This window comes from Prionailurus viverrinus, chromosome A2, assembly GCF_022837055.1.
Source record: "Prionailurus viverrinus isolate Anna chromosome A2, UM_Priviv_1.0, whole genome shotgun sequence".
NCBI classification, from domain to species: Eukaryota; Metazoa; Chordata; class Mammalia; order Carnivora; family Felidae; genus Prionailurus; species Prionailurus viverrinus.
Window position 1 is genome coordinate 24,365,679 of NC_062562.1, and position 16,360 is coordinate 24,382,038.

Consider the following 16,360-nt stretch of genomic DNA (forward strand, 5'->3'; position numbering starts at 1 on the left):
GCAGATATGAAATGCTTCTATAAAAACAAACAAAACAAAACAAAAACAAAAACAAAAACAAAAAACAAAAAAAAAAGTTAAAAGGAAAAGAAAGAAGGAAAGAAAATTTAAACCTAGTTTTTAAAAACTTGTATTTATCAATTTTCTCTGGCTTTATTACAATGTACACAATTTGCATAAATCTATTTTATCAGAAGGTGCAGATCACAACTGATGTTATCTTTCTCTTAGGGGATGCATACGTAGTAAATAAAGCAAATGAGGAATAATTTTTACCTGGTTGTTTTCTTTTTTTTTTTTTTTTAATGTTTATTTATTTTGAGGGAGACAGACAGAGAGTGAGTGGGAAAGGGGAAGAGAGAGAGGGAGACACAGATTCTGAAGCAGGCTCCAGGCTCTGAGCTGTCAGCACAGAGCCCAACACAGAGCTCCAACTCATGAACCATGAGATCATGACCTGAGCTGAAGCCAGACACTTAACCGACTGAGCCACCCAGACACCCCTATCTGGTGGTTTTCCAGTTTTTTAGGTCATCAAACTAGCTATATGACCTCAGGCATTTCACTTTCCCTCTCTGGATATCAGTTTCATTATCTGTAAAATGAGGGAGTCAGACCAGGTGACCTCTGAAGTCTCCTAACATTGTTGGATCTGTGACAACATGTGGCCAAAGAAAATGCTGAGTGGGAAATATTTCTTTTTAAAAATTTTTTTTTTAACGTTTATTTATTTTTGGGACAGAGAGAGACAGAGCATGAACGGGGGAGGGGCAGAGAGAGAGGGAGACACAGAATCGGAAACAGGCTCCAGGCTCTGAGCCATCAGCCCAGAGCCTGACGCGGGGCTCGAACTCACGGGCCGCGAGATCGTGACCTGGCTGAAGTCGGACGCTTAACCGACTGTGCCACCCAGGCGCCCCTGAGTGGGAAATATTTCTAAAAATAAATAGGAGATTCTCAATTTGCCTCAAAATCATGGATTACAATCCTATCTGTAAAGAATATTTTTGAAACATAAGACCCCAGCATAGCCTAGTGAACTGCACAAAGAAGGTGACCCACAAATGCGTACTGAATGAATGGACAAAGGCACCTTCCCTGAGCATCTTTTGAGGAAACAAGGCTAATGCCAGTAGGACCAATGGTCAGTGAGAGAGAATAGAAAATTCAAGAGTTAGGAGAAGAAAGAAAGGGCAAAAAGGAGAGTGAGCAAGGGAGAGGGGACAGGAGAGAAAAAATAAACACACATAAATAGTCAATGCTGGCTATTCGCAGAAGTTATGTTCTACAAAGTCTCCTTGAACAGGGAGTTAATGAATGCAGGGCTAAGTTTCTGAGAGCCTCTGGTCACAATGTTTTCATCAACCAATCAAGACATAATCTTGTTTTGGGACACCTGGGTGGCTCAGCTGGTTGAGCGTCCGACTTCAGCTCAGGTCATGACCTCAAGGTTCATGAGTTCGAGACCCGCATCGGGCTCACTGCTGTCAATGTGGAGTCTGCTTCAGATCTTCTATGCCCTCCTTTTTCTGCCTCTCCCCTGCTCGTGCTCTCACCCTCAAAAATGAATAAACATTAAAAAAAAAGAGATGACTTACAAAAAAAGACATAATCGTGTTTTATGTGTGTTTCTAATTAAAGACACCTTCTTTAATATATATTGTTGACTCACTAATATTGAACTCACAGCCAAGAGCACTATAACTTGTGCCTGCAGGGAGCCTACTGAACACACGTATTTTCTCTATAAGGCGCACTGCAGCCATCCTGTGCTTAGACAACACAGCATTGCTACACTCAGGGGCCATGTTAAATAATGAAATGAACAAGTAGCACAAAAATGTGAAAAACACGGTACTAAATAGACCATGAAAAAGACCCTTGTTTACAGCATAAGAGCGAAACAATAAGGCAGGTGTTACCTTGATTGACCTCAGGTGGAACAGGCGTGTATAGTCATTCAAATTTTTTGCTACTCTATTCACCTCCATGAATGACTGCAAACGTGCTCTGGGTATTGGTTTGGGGGTTACAAACACATTTTAGCAGGTGGGCACATAAAGAATTTCTAAAGGATGAAGACTGACAGTATGTGTGTGTGTGTGTGTGTGTGTGTGTGTGTGTGTGTGTGTGTGTGTGTGTGGAGAGAGAGAGAGAGAGAGAGAGAGAAGTAAAAAAAGAAATGCATGAAATGAGGAAATGAACGTTTCGCTCGAAAGAGCTTTGGAGTTCACGGTGGGGTCAGGTCCTGCACAGAGGGAGGAGAATAGTGTTACCATGTTGCTGTACCCCTCTCCCCACACCCTTTTTAATCCGAGAGACACAAAGATGCTTCAGGCAGGACTGGCTATATAACTTGCAGAACTCAGAGCAAAATGAAAATGTGGGGCCCCTTGTCCAAAAATAATTCTTTCAGATCAGCTACAGCAGAGTATTAAACTGCACATGTGGCCCTTCTGAATGGAGGAAGGACCCTAAACACCCAAATAGGTACAGGCAGGAGAAGTAGGTCGTGGCTTCAGGCCTACAGGGAGGCCTGAGTCCGGTGAGGATATGTGGCTGGTTCAAAGAAGGCGCTTTACCCCACACTACACTTCTTTGCCCAAAGCCTCAGATCTTGTCTTAATGTCTCAGGCTGGGCCTTACCCCACACACCAGCCCAGGTCAGGCAGTGCAGAAAAGCCCAATTTCTTTTCCTTCAGTGCAGATCCACCTGGCCCCAAGTTACAGCAAACACCATAAGAGCAAGAAGGGTTGACTGGGTGATTTCTATCTAAAATAAAGAGTAGAGGGGCACCTGGGTGGCTGAGTTGGTTAAGGGCCAACTTTGGCTCAGGTCACGATCTCACGGTCCGTGAATTTGAGCCCAGCGTCAGGCTCTGTGCTGACAGCTCACAGCCTGGAGCCTAGTTCAGATTCTGTGTCTCCCTCGCTCGTGCTCTGTCTCTCTCACTCTCAAAACTAAATAAACATAATTTTTTTTTAATAAAGAGTGGAGGGTCCCCAATTTTTAGCTCCCTCCTTATCCAGAAAACCAGAATACAGAACTTTACTCTGCATTCACACATCCACACACAGAAATGCGTGTGTTTCTTTGAGGCAAAGACTCTTTCTAAATTGTCTACAATTCAGACTTCAGTAACTTATGCTCCAAGGTGAGGAATGGGGGTAGGAATGACGGTGGGCTTGGGGTTAAAACAATATGCCATTTCACACCCATCAGACCAGCAAAATTTTAAAATCTGACAACACTAAGGGTTGCAGAAATGGAGACTTACATAAGGTTGGAGGGAGGGTCACGGACTAGAGAATAGTTTGACCGCTTCCAGTCAAGCCAAAGACGTGCGTGTCTTACTGGCCAGCGTCCCTCTTTCAGGGAGATACTCCAGAGTAATTCTTGCACGTGCTGGGCACATGACATCCATGCACATGGATGGTTAGGGTGTTTATAAAAGCAAAGGACTGGAAATAACAGGAATACCTATTAGTGCAGAAGCTGAGGAGAGGACCTGCACCAACATCCCTGTCAGTCAAAACCAATCCATCAAGCAAGCTTCCTCTTTCACACATACCTGCCCAGACCATTTCTCTGCTCTCAGATGTATATCGTGCACATCAGCTCCAGTACCATTAGCTCATGCCTCCTACCTGACTGCATTTGTATTCCAGAATCACATGGGGCCTTCATGCTTGCAGACCAGTAATTCTCAGATTTTTTTTGTTTCAGGACCCCTTTACTTTTAAAAACTATTGAGGGCCCTGAAGAACTTTTGTTTATGTGGGTTATGTCTGTCAATATTTACAGCATTAGAAAATAAAATTAACATATTTTAATGAAAATTAACTATATTTTCAATGTTTATTTATTTTTGAGAGACAGAGACAGAGCGTGAGTGGAGGACGAGGGGAGAGAGAGACAGAGACAGAGAGAGAGACACACACACAGAATCCAAAGCAGGCTCCAGGCTCTGAGCAGTCGGCACACGATGTGGGGCTTGAACTCATGAACTGTGAGATCATGACCTGAGCTGAAGTCGGATGCTTAACCGACTGAGCCACCCAAGTGTCCCTAACTATATTTTCAAGAACAAAAACACGGTGAGAAGAGCAGCATTGCTTTATACTTTTACAACTTTTTTACTGTCTGGCTGCATAGGAGACAGCTGATTCACATACCTCCCTCTGCAATCAACCTGCTGTGATGGTTATTTTGGTAGATGCCTATGAAGAAAATCTGTTTTGTAGTGATAACAGTGAATTTCTAGGTCTTGCGGACTCCTAGGGTCCTTGGCTCACAATTTGTAAATCACTGTTTCAAGTCACTCTCCACTCTGCCAAAGTTGTCTTACACACAAACACCATCATGTCATTTCTTGCTTCCTTCAAACTGTCAATGGCTGTCTATGGTCCAAACTCTGCTCATAAACTCTTCCCATTTGGCCATTTCAGTGCCTACCCATACTCTATTACTGCTCTATCTTATATACTGAGAACTCTGCCCACCACTGGGTACACACCTGTCCTGCTTGTTCATGTCTCTGAGCCTCGGCCTTCCTCCTGCCATAAGGACTCCTATGCATCTTTTACAAGTCAATCCAAAGGCCACCACCTCCTCTAGGAAGACTTCTGTGATTTACCCTTCTCTTAGAGTTTCCTCTTTGTGTGCCTTATTATTATTTTTTTTTTGAAGAGGTAATTAGAGGTAATTCAAGTACATGAGATTAAATTCCAAAAAGATACACTCTACAGTGATAAGCAGACCTCTCTCCCACCCAGCTATACCTTTCTCTCCTAGGAGAAAACCACTTTGATAGGCTCCTTCTGCCTTCTTCCAGAGCTGCTCTAGACATAAGTAAGCAAATCATTTCTTTTACCCAAATGGTGACATACTATATATACTGCTATATAGTTGCTTCACACCATATTTTGCATAGCCTTCCATGCCATCAAATAAAAATTGGCCTTGTTTTTTCAATAGTTGCCAATTACATTTTTCAAATGTACCATAACTTTTTTATCTAGTCCCCCATTGACAGGGTATATGTGTGGTTTCTGATCTTTTGTTGCAGAAAATATCCTTCTACATAAACCAGTCAACACACACAAGAGACACTGTAGCATTAATATCTAGGAATGGAACTGCTGGGCCCAAGGGAATGTATATTTGAAATCTGATAAACATGGCCAAACTGTCCTCCAGAAAAACCATTCTAAGTTACCTTCCCACTGGCCATGCATGAAAGGTCCTGTTAACCTCACCAAACAGTGTTATCCAACTTTTTCATCTCTGTCAATGTGGCAGATGAAAAATGATATCATGTTCAAGTTTAAGTTAATATTTCTCTAATAAGATCAAATGTCTAGAGTTGTACTGTCCATATATGATAGCCTCTAGGTATATGTGGCTGTTGAGGCTTAATTTTAATTTATTAAAATTGAATAAAATTTAAAACTCAGCTCCTCAGCTGAACTAGCTACATTTTGAGTGTTCCCTAGCCACCAGTGCCTAATGGCCTCTATAGGAGACAGTGAAGATACCATCACCGTAAAAAGCTCTTCTGGACAGTCTGCTCTAGACCTGTACTGTCTAATGACTACCATGAGCCACGTGTGGGTACTGAGCACTTGAAATGTGGCTAGTCTGAACTGAGATATGTTCTAAGTAGATAATACACACTGAATTTCGAAGACTCCATATGAAAAAGAGAATGTAAAATATCTTCTTAATTTTCATGTGGATAACATGTTGAAATGCTAATATTTGGATATACTGGGCTAAATAAATTGTTACAATGAATTTCACCTGTTTATTTTTCTCTCTTTCCATGTGACTACTAGGAAATTTTATATTATGCATGTGACTCAAATTCTATTTCCATGGGACAACAATGCTCCAGAGAGCACAGTGCTCTGTTGAGACTTGGATTTTAGCATTTTACTTTGTAACACAGAAATAAGCGTGTCACTACCGCTATAAAAAGAAAAACAGCTCGGGGAGCCTGGGTGGCTCAGTTGGTTAAGCGTACAACTCTTGATTTCAGCTCAGGTCATGATTTTGGCTCAGGTCATGATCCTGCCATTGTGAGATCAAGCCCCACATTGGGCTCCACACTGGGTGTGCAGGCTGCTTAAGATTCTCTTTCTCCCTCGGTCCCTCACCCACTCATGCTCTCTCTCAGAAAGAAAGAAAGAAAGAAAGAAAGAAAGAAAGAAAGAAAGAAAGAAAGAAAGAAAGAAAAAAACTCATCAGAATCTCTTCTTCTTCCTCACCCTTCCCCACCCCATGCAGAAAGGGTGGGAACAAAAAAAGAAAGGGTGTGATGGTCCCGATGACGAACCATCAGCCCTGGAACAAACCAGTGCACTTCCCACCTGGGCGGCCACAGACAGGAACCAGTGGCATCGCTGACCCTGAGCAGGGACTGATTTCCTGGTGGCTGTTAAAACAATGCACCAGAGAACAAAGTGCCTTAGAGACTAAGAATAGAAGAATGGCTCCAAATAAGATTTGCAGGACTCTGCAGGAACAACCCTGTACCCACCCTAACCCGCCTTCCACCCTTGATTTGGCCTGGCCCCTTGGCTTAATGAATGTCCCTGTCTCAGCCCCAACCCTCCTGCATTCTCAGCAGTCTGTGCACATAGTTCTGGGTGATGACTGAGGGATGGAGTGGAAAGGGGAGCCCAGGGAAAGCGGGGACAAGGGCTCTGCCCTAAAGAGCTCACACCGTAATGGTTCTACAGTGGAGACATGGCGTATGTATTTTTGTTATCCGTGTCTTTGACTTTGGATGTGAAAGTCAAGAAAACTCAAGTTTTGCAACATGATCCATAAATCTGATAGATCAGAATGACATTGTTTTCTGACCAGGTACTGAGGGAATAAGACTTAACTGTATCTGAGTATAAGTTACCTGCTTGGAAGAAAACATTAATTTATTATTATTATTATTATTATTATTATTATTATTATTAGCTATGTGCCTTTGAGCAAGTGAACTAAGCTTTCTGGGTCTCAGTATTATCTATAAAATAAAAGGGTTACCAAAGAAAATGAAAACACTAACTGAAAAAGATAGATGTTCATGTCTCTGAACATGTTTATAGCAGCATTACTTACAATAGCCAAGATATGGGAGAAACCAAAGTGTCCATCAACAGATGAAGGGATAAAGAAGATGTAACACACACACACACACACACACACACACACACACACACACACACAGAGGAATATTACTCAGTCATAAAAAAAGAATGAAATCTTGCCATTTGCAACAACATGGATGGAGCTAGAGAGTATAATGCTAAGTGAAACAAACCAGACAAAGAAAGACAAATACCATATCGTTTCACTTACATGTGGAATCTGAAAAACAAAAACCAACAGACTCTTAAATAGAGAGAACCAACTGATGGTTGCCAGAGGGGAGGTCATTGGGGGGGATAAGCAAAAGAGGTGAAGGGGATCAAGAGGTACAAACTTCCAGCTATAAAATAAGTCACAGAGATGAAAAGCATAGCATAGGGAACATAGTTGATAATATTGTAACAATGTTGTACGGTGACAGATGGGAATGATGATTATCATGCTGAACACTGAGTAATATGTAGAATCGTCAAATCATTACCGAGCATGTCAACTATACTTCAGTGATAATTTTTTTTAATAAAAATAAATAAATAAAATAAAAGGGCTGGATTATATGAGCTTTCCTATCTCATCCAGTCCAAAAGATTTGTGATCCTATGCATATGCAAACAAGATATCACAACACCTTCATCCTTACTGTCTCAGTCACTTCAAAAACACCTTTGTGGGGGTGCCTGGGTGGCTCAGTTAGTTGAGCATCTGGCTTTTGATTTCAGCTCAGGTCATGATCTCACGGTTTGTGTGATCGAACTCCATGTGGGCTTTATGCTGACAGCATGGAGCCTGCTTGGGATTCTCTCTCACCCTCTCTCTCTCTTTGCTCCTCCCCCCACTTCAAAATAAATAAATAAACTTAAAAAAAAACCCACTCATTGGGCCAGCCATTAAAATGAGCCAGACCCTATGCCTGACACTGGCATACAACTATGGAAAAACCTCTCTTCCAATAGAAGAAGTTCTTAAGAAGGGAAGGAAAGAGGAGGGGAGGGAATAAGAATGAATACTCACAGCAGAGTTCTTTACTCAGGGCCACCTGCCTGCACAGAAATTTTCACATCTCTGTGCAATTTTCTGAAGAAAATATTAAAAAAATGGATGTGACCTCCAAGAAGCAGAGGGCTAGTGATTGATAGAAACTATGATAATCAGGTGCCATGCTAAACTCTTAGTACATGATGGGTGATCGAAGCGTTAGCACCCAAGGCAGTGCACGAAGTGTATGGGAAGGAACACATGAGGGATGCAATCTGGACCTTCCTTGGTGCAAAGCCTACCTTTTTCTCCATATCAGAGATGATCTCTTTGTGCATAAATTCTCTCCACTACTGTGCCTTCACATCCCTCACATCAAAAGATGATAAACATTTAACAGGCCAAAATAGTATCCCACTTGTTTGACCTGGGATGACTGTACCAGCCCAACCAGGAATTAGAGGATAGAAGGAGATAACCTTGTATGAAATATTCATCAGTAGTCAGCACTCCAGAGGTACCAGCAGATACTCATTTATTAGGTATTTATTTAGGACCTACCCCATGCCAGGCCTTAGATTAGATGTCCTCATCACCTTTGTCATTTATCATGACTGTACTTATCTTCCCCCAACATGGCAGATTGCTCCACATAAATGCAGGTTGAATGACTAAATAATGATGATCCCTGTAGTGGATTAATTTATTCTTCAGCAAACTTTTATACTCTCTCCTGACCTCCATGGGTTGCTACTGTGACTTGTTCTGGCCAATGGAATAAGGGTGGAAGGGACAGAGTACCAATTCTGAGCCTAATTTTTCAGGGACATCAAATATTTCTGTTTGCTCCTCTGGGAGCTTCTGACTTCCACCGGGGAAGAATATATGTGTGGATACCTAATGGACCCGTGTGAGGCAGACCGCCCCCATCAACCTGCATGCCTATGAGCATAAGAGCGAATGCTTGCTATTGTTTGCCACTGAGCTGGGGGTAGTTGTTACTTAGCAAAAACTGACTGAGATGGTCTCCTTGACCCACATCCAGAGATTTCAGGCAGAGAGTGTTCTTGGCTTCTCTTCTCGTTAAGGAGGGATTTCAGCAATTGGATTATTTCATCGCTCTCTCTACCCCATTTTCTCTGGGCTGGTAGTGTCCCATTCAAAAAAAGACAGTAGGCACTACAAAGACCCATAGTGTGGGTATCTTGGCACCTGGCACACAGACAGGCCCAAAGGTGGTTCTCAGGCACTGCCTGGTGAATGAAAAGGTGGGCAGACTATTCATTCTGGTGGGATGAGCACTGTGAACACCAGTAGCAGGCAGCAACCTGGGCCTCGGATGCTCAGAGACACCAAAGTGCAGGAAGTGGACCTGGGGCAGACACCATATCACTTCAGACCACATGCAGTAGACCTAGATGTATTTACTATCATGTGTTTTAAGAAACACATTAGAGCACTGAGTGACTGCAGGACTATTCCTCTTTAGAATGAGCCGAAGTTAAAAAATAACAAATAACAACTGGACAATTTAAAAAGAAACAGTAAGTGAAAAATAATAGTACAAGTAGAATATGGAAATGAAAAAAATTTGACTGAAGTCTAGGAAACACTGACCCAGCTCAAGTCTCATTTTTCTACAGATCACAACTACGATCACAGCTAGCATTTTTGAGCACTGACAAGACGTACTGTTTTAAGGGTTTCACAGGTATTATTTTATAAACTCCTCATATTAACTGAGGCAGATACTGCCATGTATCCATTTCGTAGGTGAGGTGACGGAGGCTCAGAGAGGTAAAGAACTTGCCCAAGGTCAAGCGGCAGTGAGGATTTGAACGCAGATGGTTAATCTCCAGGATCCAGGTTCTTAAAGGAGATGTCTCCATTGAAGAACTTGGTACCCAGTGAGGTTCCTCATTGCCCAAGGTTAACTGCAAAACCTAGACCTTGAACTCCAAACTCCTGACTCCCACCCAGCTCCTAATACTGCTCCATGAGAAGCAAGCACTAATGGCAAGAACACCTGGGGTTTCTGGCCGGGGCTGGGTGGGGTCTGCAAGAAACAAGGGAGAGAGGTGGTAAACACCACAAGGAAGACTTGGAAGGGAAGGGCTGAAGACATAAACAAGGTTGCCAAACAGAGGCAGATGCTCAACAGATGCAGAGGAGCTAGAATATGGACAGAATTATTCAGAAAAAGAGGGCCGACAGAGCAAGGCTCGGCACACAGGGGCTGCTTCCAGAGCTCTTCCCAAGAGACCCACCCACCCTGGTCAGCATCAGGAACTGGTTTCCCTAAGTGACATCCACATAGTCTATATTTAGGTCCTAAAGTCACCCATTGTTTCTGTCTCGGTGGACACTCGGGGTCACCACCCTGACCTCGCCCTCTCCAAGTCATACCTCTGAGTGTTCTATCAAGAAAGGCCTTTTTAGGATCTGGTTTGAATCAGCTTCCCCTTTCATGACTCCCCTTGGTATTCTGCGCAAGCTGTAAAAACATGGCTGGAATCAGGGTTTTAAAATGAAGCACTGACTAGGGGTGCTTTGGTGGCTCAGTTGGTTAAGCATCCGACTCTGGATTTCGACTCAGGTCACGATCTCATGGTTTGTGAGTTCAAGCCCCGCATCAGGCTCTGCACTGACAGTGCAGAGCCTGCTTGGGATTCTCTGTCTCTGTCTCTGTCTCTCTTTCTCTCTCTGCCCATCCCCTGACTGTGCTCTCTCTCTCTCTGAATAAATAAACTTAAAACACATGAAGTATTGACCTTCTATGGAGTATGCTTCCTTTCCCCCACAAAATCAAACCAGGGTCATGTTCATCTCTGTAGGTAAGATGTTTCACAGCCCTGGTGTTGCTAAGCCTTTACACACTCAGGCTTCATGTCTCTAGTGGCCACCAACATTCTACGGTCAATAAGACCTGGGACATGGATCACATTTGCTGAGTGCTGGCTCTGTGCTAGGCACTGCCATGAGTCATTTCACTTATTCCTCATGACAATCCCATAAAGTAGGCACTATTTATTATCCCCATCTTACAGAACATAAAACAGATTCACATTTGGTAACATGCCTAGGATCACATGGCTAGTAAGAGGCAAAGTTGGGAGGCAAACCTACATCTGTGTGGTCCCAGAACCCATGTCCTTAATCATTACACTCTACCATTTCCCCTCCATTGCAGAACTACTTTGGCCAAATCTCAGAAGATGGATTTATGAGATTTTTCCTCCATAATCTCCGTAATTGGATTATGGATTACGAGGTTTCTCCCGTCCCTTTCTCTACACCACATCCGCTTACCAATTGACCCTCCCACACCCAGCCTCAATTCCTCCAGACTCTTTCTCTGGGGACTGTCAGAACCAAGAAATAAAAATTTATTCAGTAATAGTTTCAAGAGCAAAATAAAGGTCAACAGTTACCCAGCCAGTTACATTTTAAGTTCCTGTTGACATCCTTGGGAAATGTATGTTCAAATGTACTCATTTAACTTCCAAATAGGAGGGATATGAGGATTCTTTTTTACTTTTTTTGGAAGATATTTGCATACCTTAGATTCATGTCAGAACTAAAATGAGTTTAGAGAAATTTCCATGTGACAGGTAGGGAAGCTGAGTCCAGATAAGGTAGTGATTTGTCTAGTTGTCTCTTAGGTAGCCGCTAATTGGATCGTAGCAAACATCCACTAAAAGGGGCTGATTTGCCAAAGGATAAGAAAGCAAAGTGTTACTGAGATGCTGCAGGTGGATGTGGAAAGGGCCCCATAATGGAAATCCTCATGTAGCACCTACTGGCTATGAATGTCATTTTTGGATCCATTCTGCCTAAGCTTGAAGCCTGACCCACTGCTCACCAGTTAGGTGACCTTGAGAAAATTATTTGTCTTCTCTATATATCAGTTTTACCATTCTGAAAATAATAATAGCCGACTGTATAGTGTTGTAGGAATTTTGTGAACTAACATGGGTAAATGCTTACTAACGTGAAAAGTATCTAATAAATGCCAGATAATATTGTATTATTTTTATTTATGTTGCATTAACTATCACTAAACTGTCCTAAGTCATTTTAAATGCTCTCAATTTCTGTATCTCAAAGGTTCAAAAATGATTCTTTATCAGGTTAGCAAACAGCTGGATGAGTCAGATGGGAAAAGAGAAAAATGACAAAACCACCCAAATCACATGAAAAGATTAAAAATGTATGTCTAGAATAATCATATATGAAAGTTGGAATTAGCACCACAAAAATCAGTCTCAGGATTCCAGTGAGAGAAACAGAAAAAGCAACAGACATTTTCTTTGGAAAACAGGGGTAGCTTATCCAAAGCTGAACACCGACCCACAAACAAAGAACAGGGACAGAGGGAGTAACCCATCAGGCCTCCTAACCACTCTTTAGTCTATCAAAATGTAACATTTCCAGACGTTCCTTTAGATATAACCAAACCAGGCACCAACACTCTTTAATGAGAACACCAGTGAGTCTGAATCTCCCCTGATAATATCTGACTTCATCTTCTCAATGATGAACACATTGAAAATACCGAGACTCACTTTAAGGAAACCTACGAAAAAGTTGTTCCAAACAGAATGAACTTCCAAAATTGACTTCAGCCATCTTTCAACCCAAAGGAGAAGAGAAGATCTTGGAAATACACTTAAAAAAACTCCCCAAACAAAAAACACCACAGGCCAAATGCATCCTTTCCCCCCCTTTTCCCCTCTTAACTGAAAACACATCTCTTATAAAAATTAAAATACTAGCATCCTGGAACAAAGAGCGAAAGTCACCCCCCACCACACACACACTCTCCTCCAATCACAGATGCTAAAGGAAGCCCTAACAGCTAGGCACTCACTTAACTCACTATCTCCACCAAGCAACCATTTGTGGTCTTAAACACAACCACACAGCTCTTTCCTGATTCACACTAAAGTGACACAAGTCCCTCTCCATCATCCCAGGTGCTTTGAACAGCAGCTCCTTGCTCATTTTCTTGGGAGGTAAATGGCATTTTCGCCCTCCCACACCTCAGTTCCTGGCACCACCCAGCCAGGCACGAGTGGGAGTCGGGAGCTGGTCCACCCCTGGCTGGCTCTGCCGCAGGGAGCTTACCTGAGCCCGGACAAAGAAGCAGCACCACACCATGGGGCGCTCCGACCTCATCCACGCAGAGTCCCCCGCCCCTAACTGCAACGGAGCCCAGCAGACGGGATTCTCTGAGCTGAGCAGAGCATGGTTTCCCTGAAGGAACTCCTCCCCGCCACTTGGGCTGCATGACAGGAAGTGACAGGGGGCCATCAGTTAAAAGTGTCAGAAGCTGAGACCACATCAGCCAAAGCTCCCCACCTCCAGCGGTTTCCTCGCCTGCTGCTGCTTTTTCAGAGCACTCTGCCTTCAGGCATTCAGAGGCACACCAGAAATTCAGCGTCTGGCTGGCAATCCCCAGCCTGTAAGAAACAATGCTCACTGGACCCCCACCTAAACCATGCTGGGCACTCCCGGCAGCTCTAAAGAAAGAGTTCGCTGCTAGAATCTTGGGCCTTGAGTCTGGAGCTTTGCAGACCGAAACCCAAACATCAGTCTGAGACGGAGAGAGAAGGGACGCTGGGAGAACTCTGTCTTCAGAGCAGAATCAATAGTCCACTTGAACTTAACCCAAGAGGCAGCAGCCCTGCCCAGGACACAGAGCCCTCACTGAATCCCAATTTCATAGCAACTAATAAATGAGAGTGGTGATAAATACCACACCCATCCGTTTCTTTTTTCTTTCTTTCTTTTTTTTTTTTTCCTGAGACAAATCTTCTCTTCAGAGTCCCCTTCAAAATAGCTGCCTCTGGAAAACTCCCTTTCCACTTTTGATGTGGATCACAAAAGGCCTTACTGCTTTTCTCAGAGTTATTATGGGAATAACTCATGGCTGAAAGTTCTCATTTTATGAAACGGGGTCTTTTCACAAGGATGAACACCTTGCCTGAGTCACCTGCCTTTTACAAAACCCAGACTCCTTGGGTGACACAGATTGTCTCACAGCGACCTGCAGTTTCAGGTGAAAACCCCTCTCCACAAACAATTCAACACCCTCACCCTCCTTACGCAGTACCAGTGGGTCTCAGATCCAAGGAGACATAATTCTGGTGCAGCTTTCCATGATTTGTTTTCAGTTTTCAGTTTTCTAGTGGAGTACTATTTGATCTGCAACTCTTAGCTGCAAAGATTCAGGCAAAGGTTTCCCCGAGGCTGTCTTACAAATGCACAGACTTTTAAGAGCCTGCACTTGTCTCAGCCCTGAGCAAAGTGGGGGACCCAGCAAAGAGAGAACAAGCTTCAATCCAAGACTCAACTCTAGAGCGGACAAGAAAGCAGGCTCTCTCCATCCTCACGCTGCAGTGACCTGGTGCCTCACAGAGGGCCTCTGAAGAGTGCATTTGGCCCTGCAGACGTTACAGAAGAAGGCACTGGGCTCTGGAAGCACAAAGATGAACCACTGATGATCAGAGAGCGAATTAAAGGCTGCCAGGGTTTGCAAGAAAAAATACTGAGGGGGCCAAGAAATAGCTGAGCTGAGCAAATGTATTTTTTATGGGGACAAAGTCTGGGAAGGTGTCTCAGAGCAGGAGACACATGGGCAGAAATCTGAGGGGCTTTCTAGGTAGAAGAACTGGCAAGGGCAACAGCAGGAAAGTGCAGACCCACGGGGTGCTTTGCAAGAAAAGCAAATGCTTTGAAAGCACTGCTCTGACAGACTTGGGTCTTGCTTCAAGGAGCCTGAAGGTGTCCTATCTGTTTGGAGAAAGAAGGAAGTGAAATCACCATGAAAAAGCTCAGCCCTTTCAGGCAACCACCTGGGTCACCTCAAAGCCCACATGTGGTACCTACCAGGTCTGGCACTCAGGAAATACTTGGCGATGCATGTCAAAAAACCCCCCAAAAAACAGCAGTGCCCACAAAAGGTGGACTTCAGCTCAATCTTGGGATCCCCTATTTACAAAAGTCTGACTCCCCACAAAGCAAGCCTGGGGTAGGTGGTGGCTGGTCGGGGAGGGAGGGAAGGCGTTCCTAAAATGGCCTCTTACCCTAGCCTCCTGCATAGAAAGGGGTCTGAATTCTTACAGGACTGAAAACAAGCTGAGATTAGCCAGCTCTGGAAACAGCTCAGCTAATGAAGAATGTCAATCTCCTGAGGACCCATGGAGGTTCCCAGAAGCCCAGCCACTACTCTGCTGGAGGATTTTCAAACAAGCCACTTAATTGAGCCCCAGAAACCAGGGCCAGGATCACCCCAATGAGGATCCAAAGGAAATGTGAAACGACCACGGCACACACTAGACTTTATTTCTTTTCTAGGGGAGGGAGGGCACATTCACATCAACGGATCTGAGAATGATGAAGCCTGACTTCTGGCTGCTGACTATGAATAAGAAAGAAGAACCGAAACCCGTGGGCTGCAGCACTTCGTGGAAGAGGTGGAACTTGAGTGGGTCCCAGGGCAGGTAGCAGTGAAGGAGGCAGGAAGGGCAGGAGAGCCAGCAGGTGCCCTGGCAGAGGAAAAGGAAGGAAAGAACAGGGCACGGCCATTTCCTCTCACAGCCCTGCTTTGACTAGAAGCAAGAAATTGGTCCACGCAGAGGGCATCTTGGAGGAAACTTTCAATAATAAGATGTTCCTGCTGTTCAGAGCTCAAGTTCATTTTTAGCTTTATAATGGCAGCTTATAAAGGAACAGTAAATTGGGTTTTCTCTCCATGGCACCTACGATACTACCAAGCATTCAAATATGTTTTTCTACTAATTTTTAAATTTTAATTTTTTTAAAGTTTATGTATTTATTTTGAGAGAGAGAGCACAAGCAGGGGAGGGGCAGAGAGAGGGAGAGACAGAATCCCAAGCAGGCTCCACGCACTGTCAGCACGGAGCCCGACACGGGATTCAATCCCATTAACCGTGAGATCATGACCTGAGCCAAATTCAGTAGTTGGACGCTCCATTGACTGAGCTACCCAGGCACCCCTAATTTTTAAATTTTAAAAGTAACATGGCATCATTATAATACATTCAAACCATACATAAATATATAGCGTAAAAAAGTGAGTCTTCCCAAAGGACCTGATTTTTTTGTCCACCCCAATCCCACTTGCCAGAGGCAACCATGTCAAAGCCAGCTGTCAATAAAGGGGGATATAAACCCAAATGCCTTCAGGGCCAAGGGTCAGGTACCTGAAAG

General features: G+C 43.7%; 1 protein-coding gene across 7 annotated transcripts in view; it reads right to left on the reverse strand.

Annotated features, from left to right (window-relative positions):
* The window catches only part of ARHGEF3 (Rho guanine nucleotide exchange factor 3), a 306,099-nt gene that overhangs the window by 166,419 nt on the left and 123,320 nt on the right, over positions 1-16,360 (reverse strand). Inside the window, exon 1 of one of the 7 annotated variants that reach the window (XM_047846368.1) lies at positions 13,253-13,388. The exons of the other annotated variants lie outside the window; for them this stretch is intronic. Coding sequence (XP_047702324.1) covers positions 13,253-13,303 — 51 coding nt within the window. The 5' untranslated portion in view covers positions 13,304-13,388. Of the gene's footprint in view, positions 1-13,252; positions 13,389-16,360 lie in introns of those variants that run through there. 7 annotated transcript variants of the gene reach the window in all.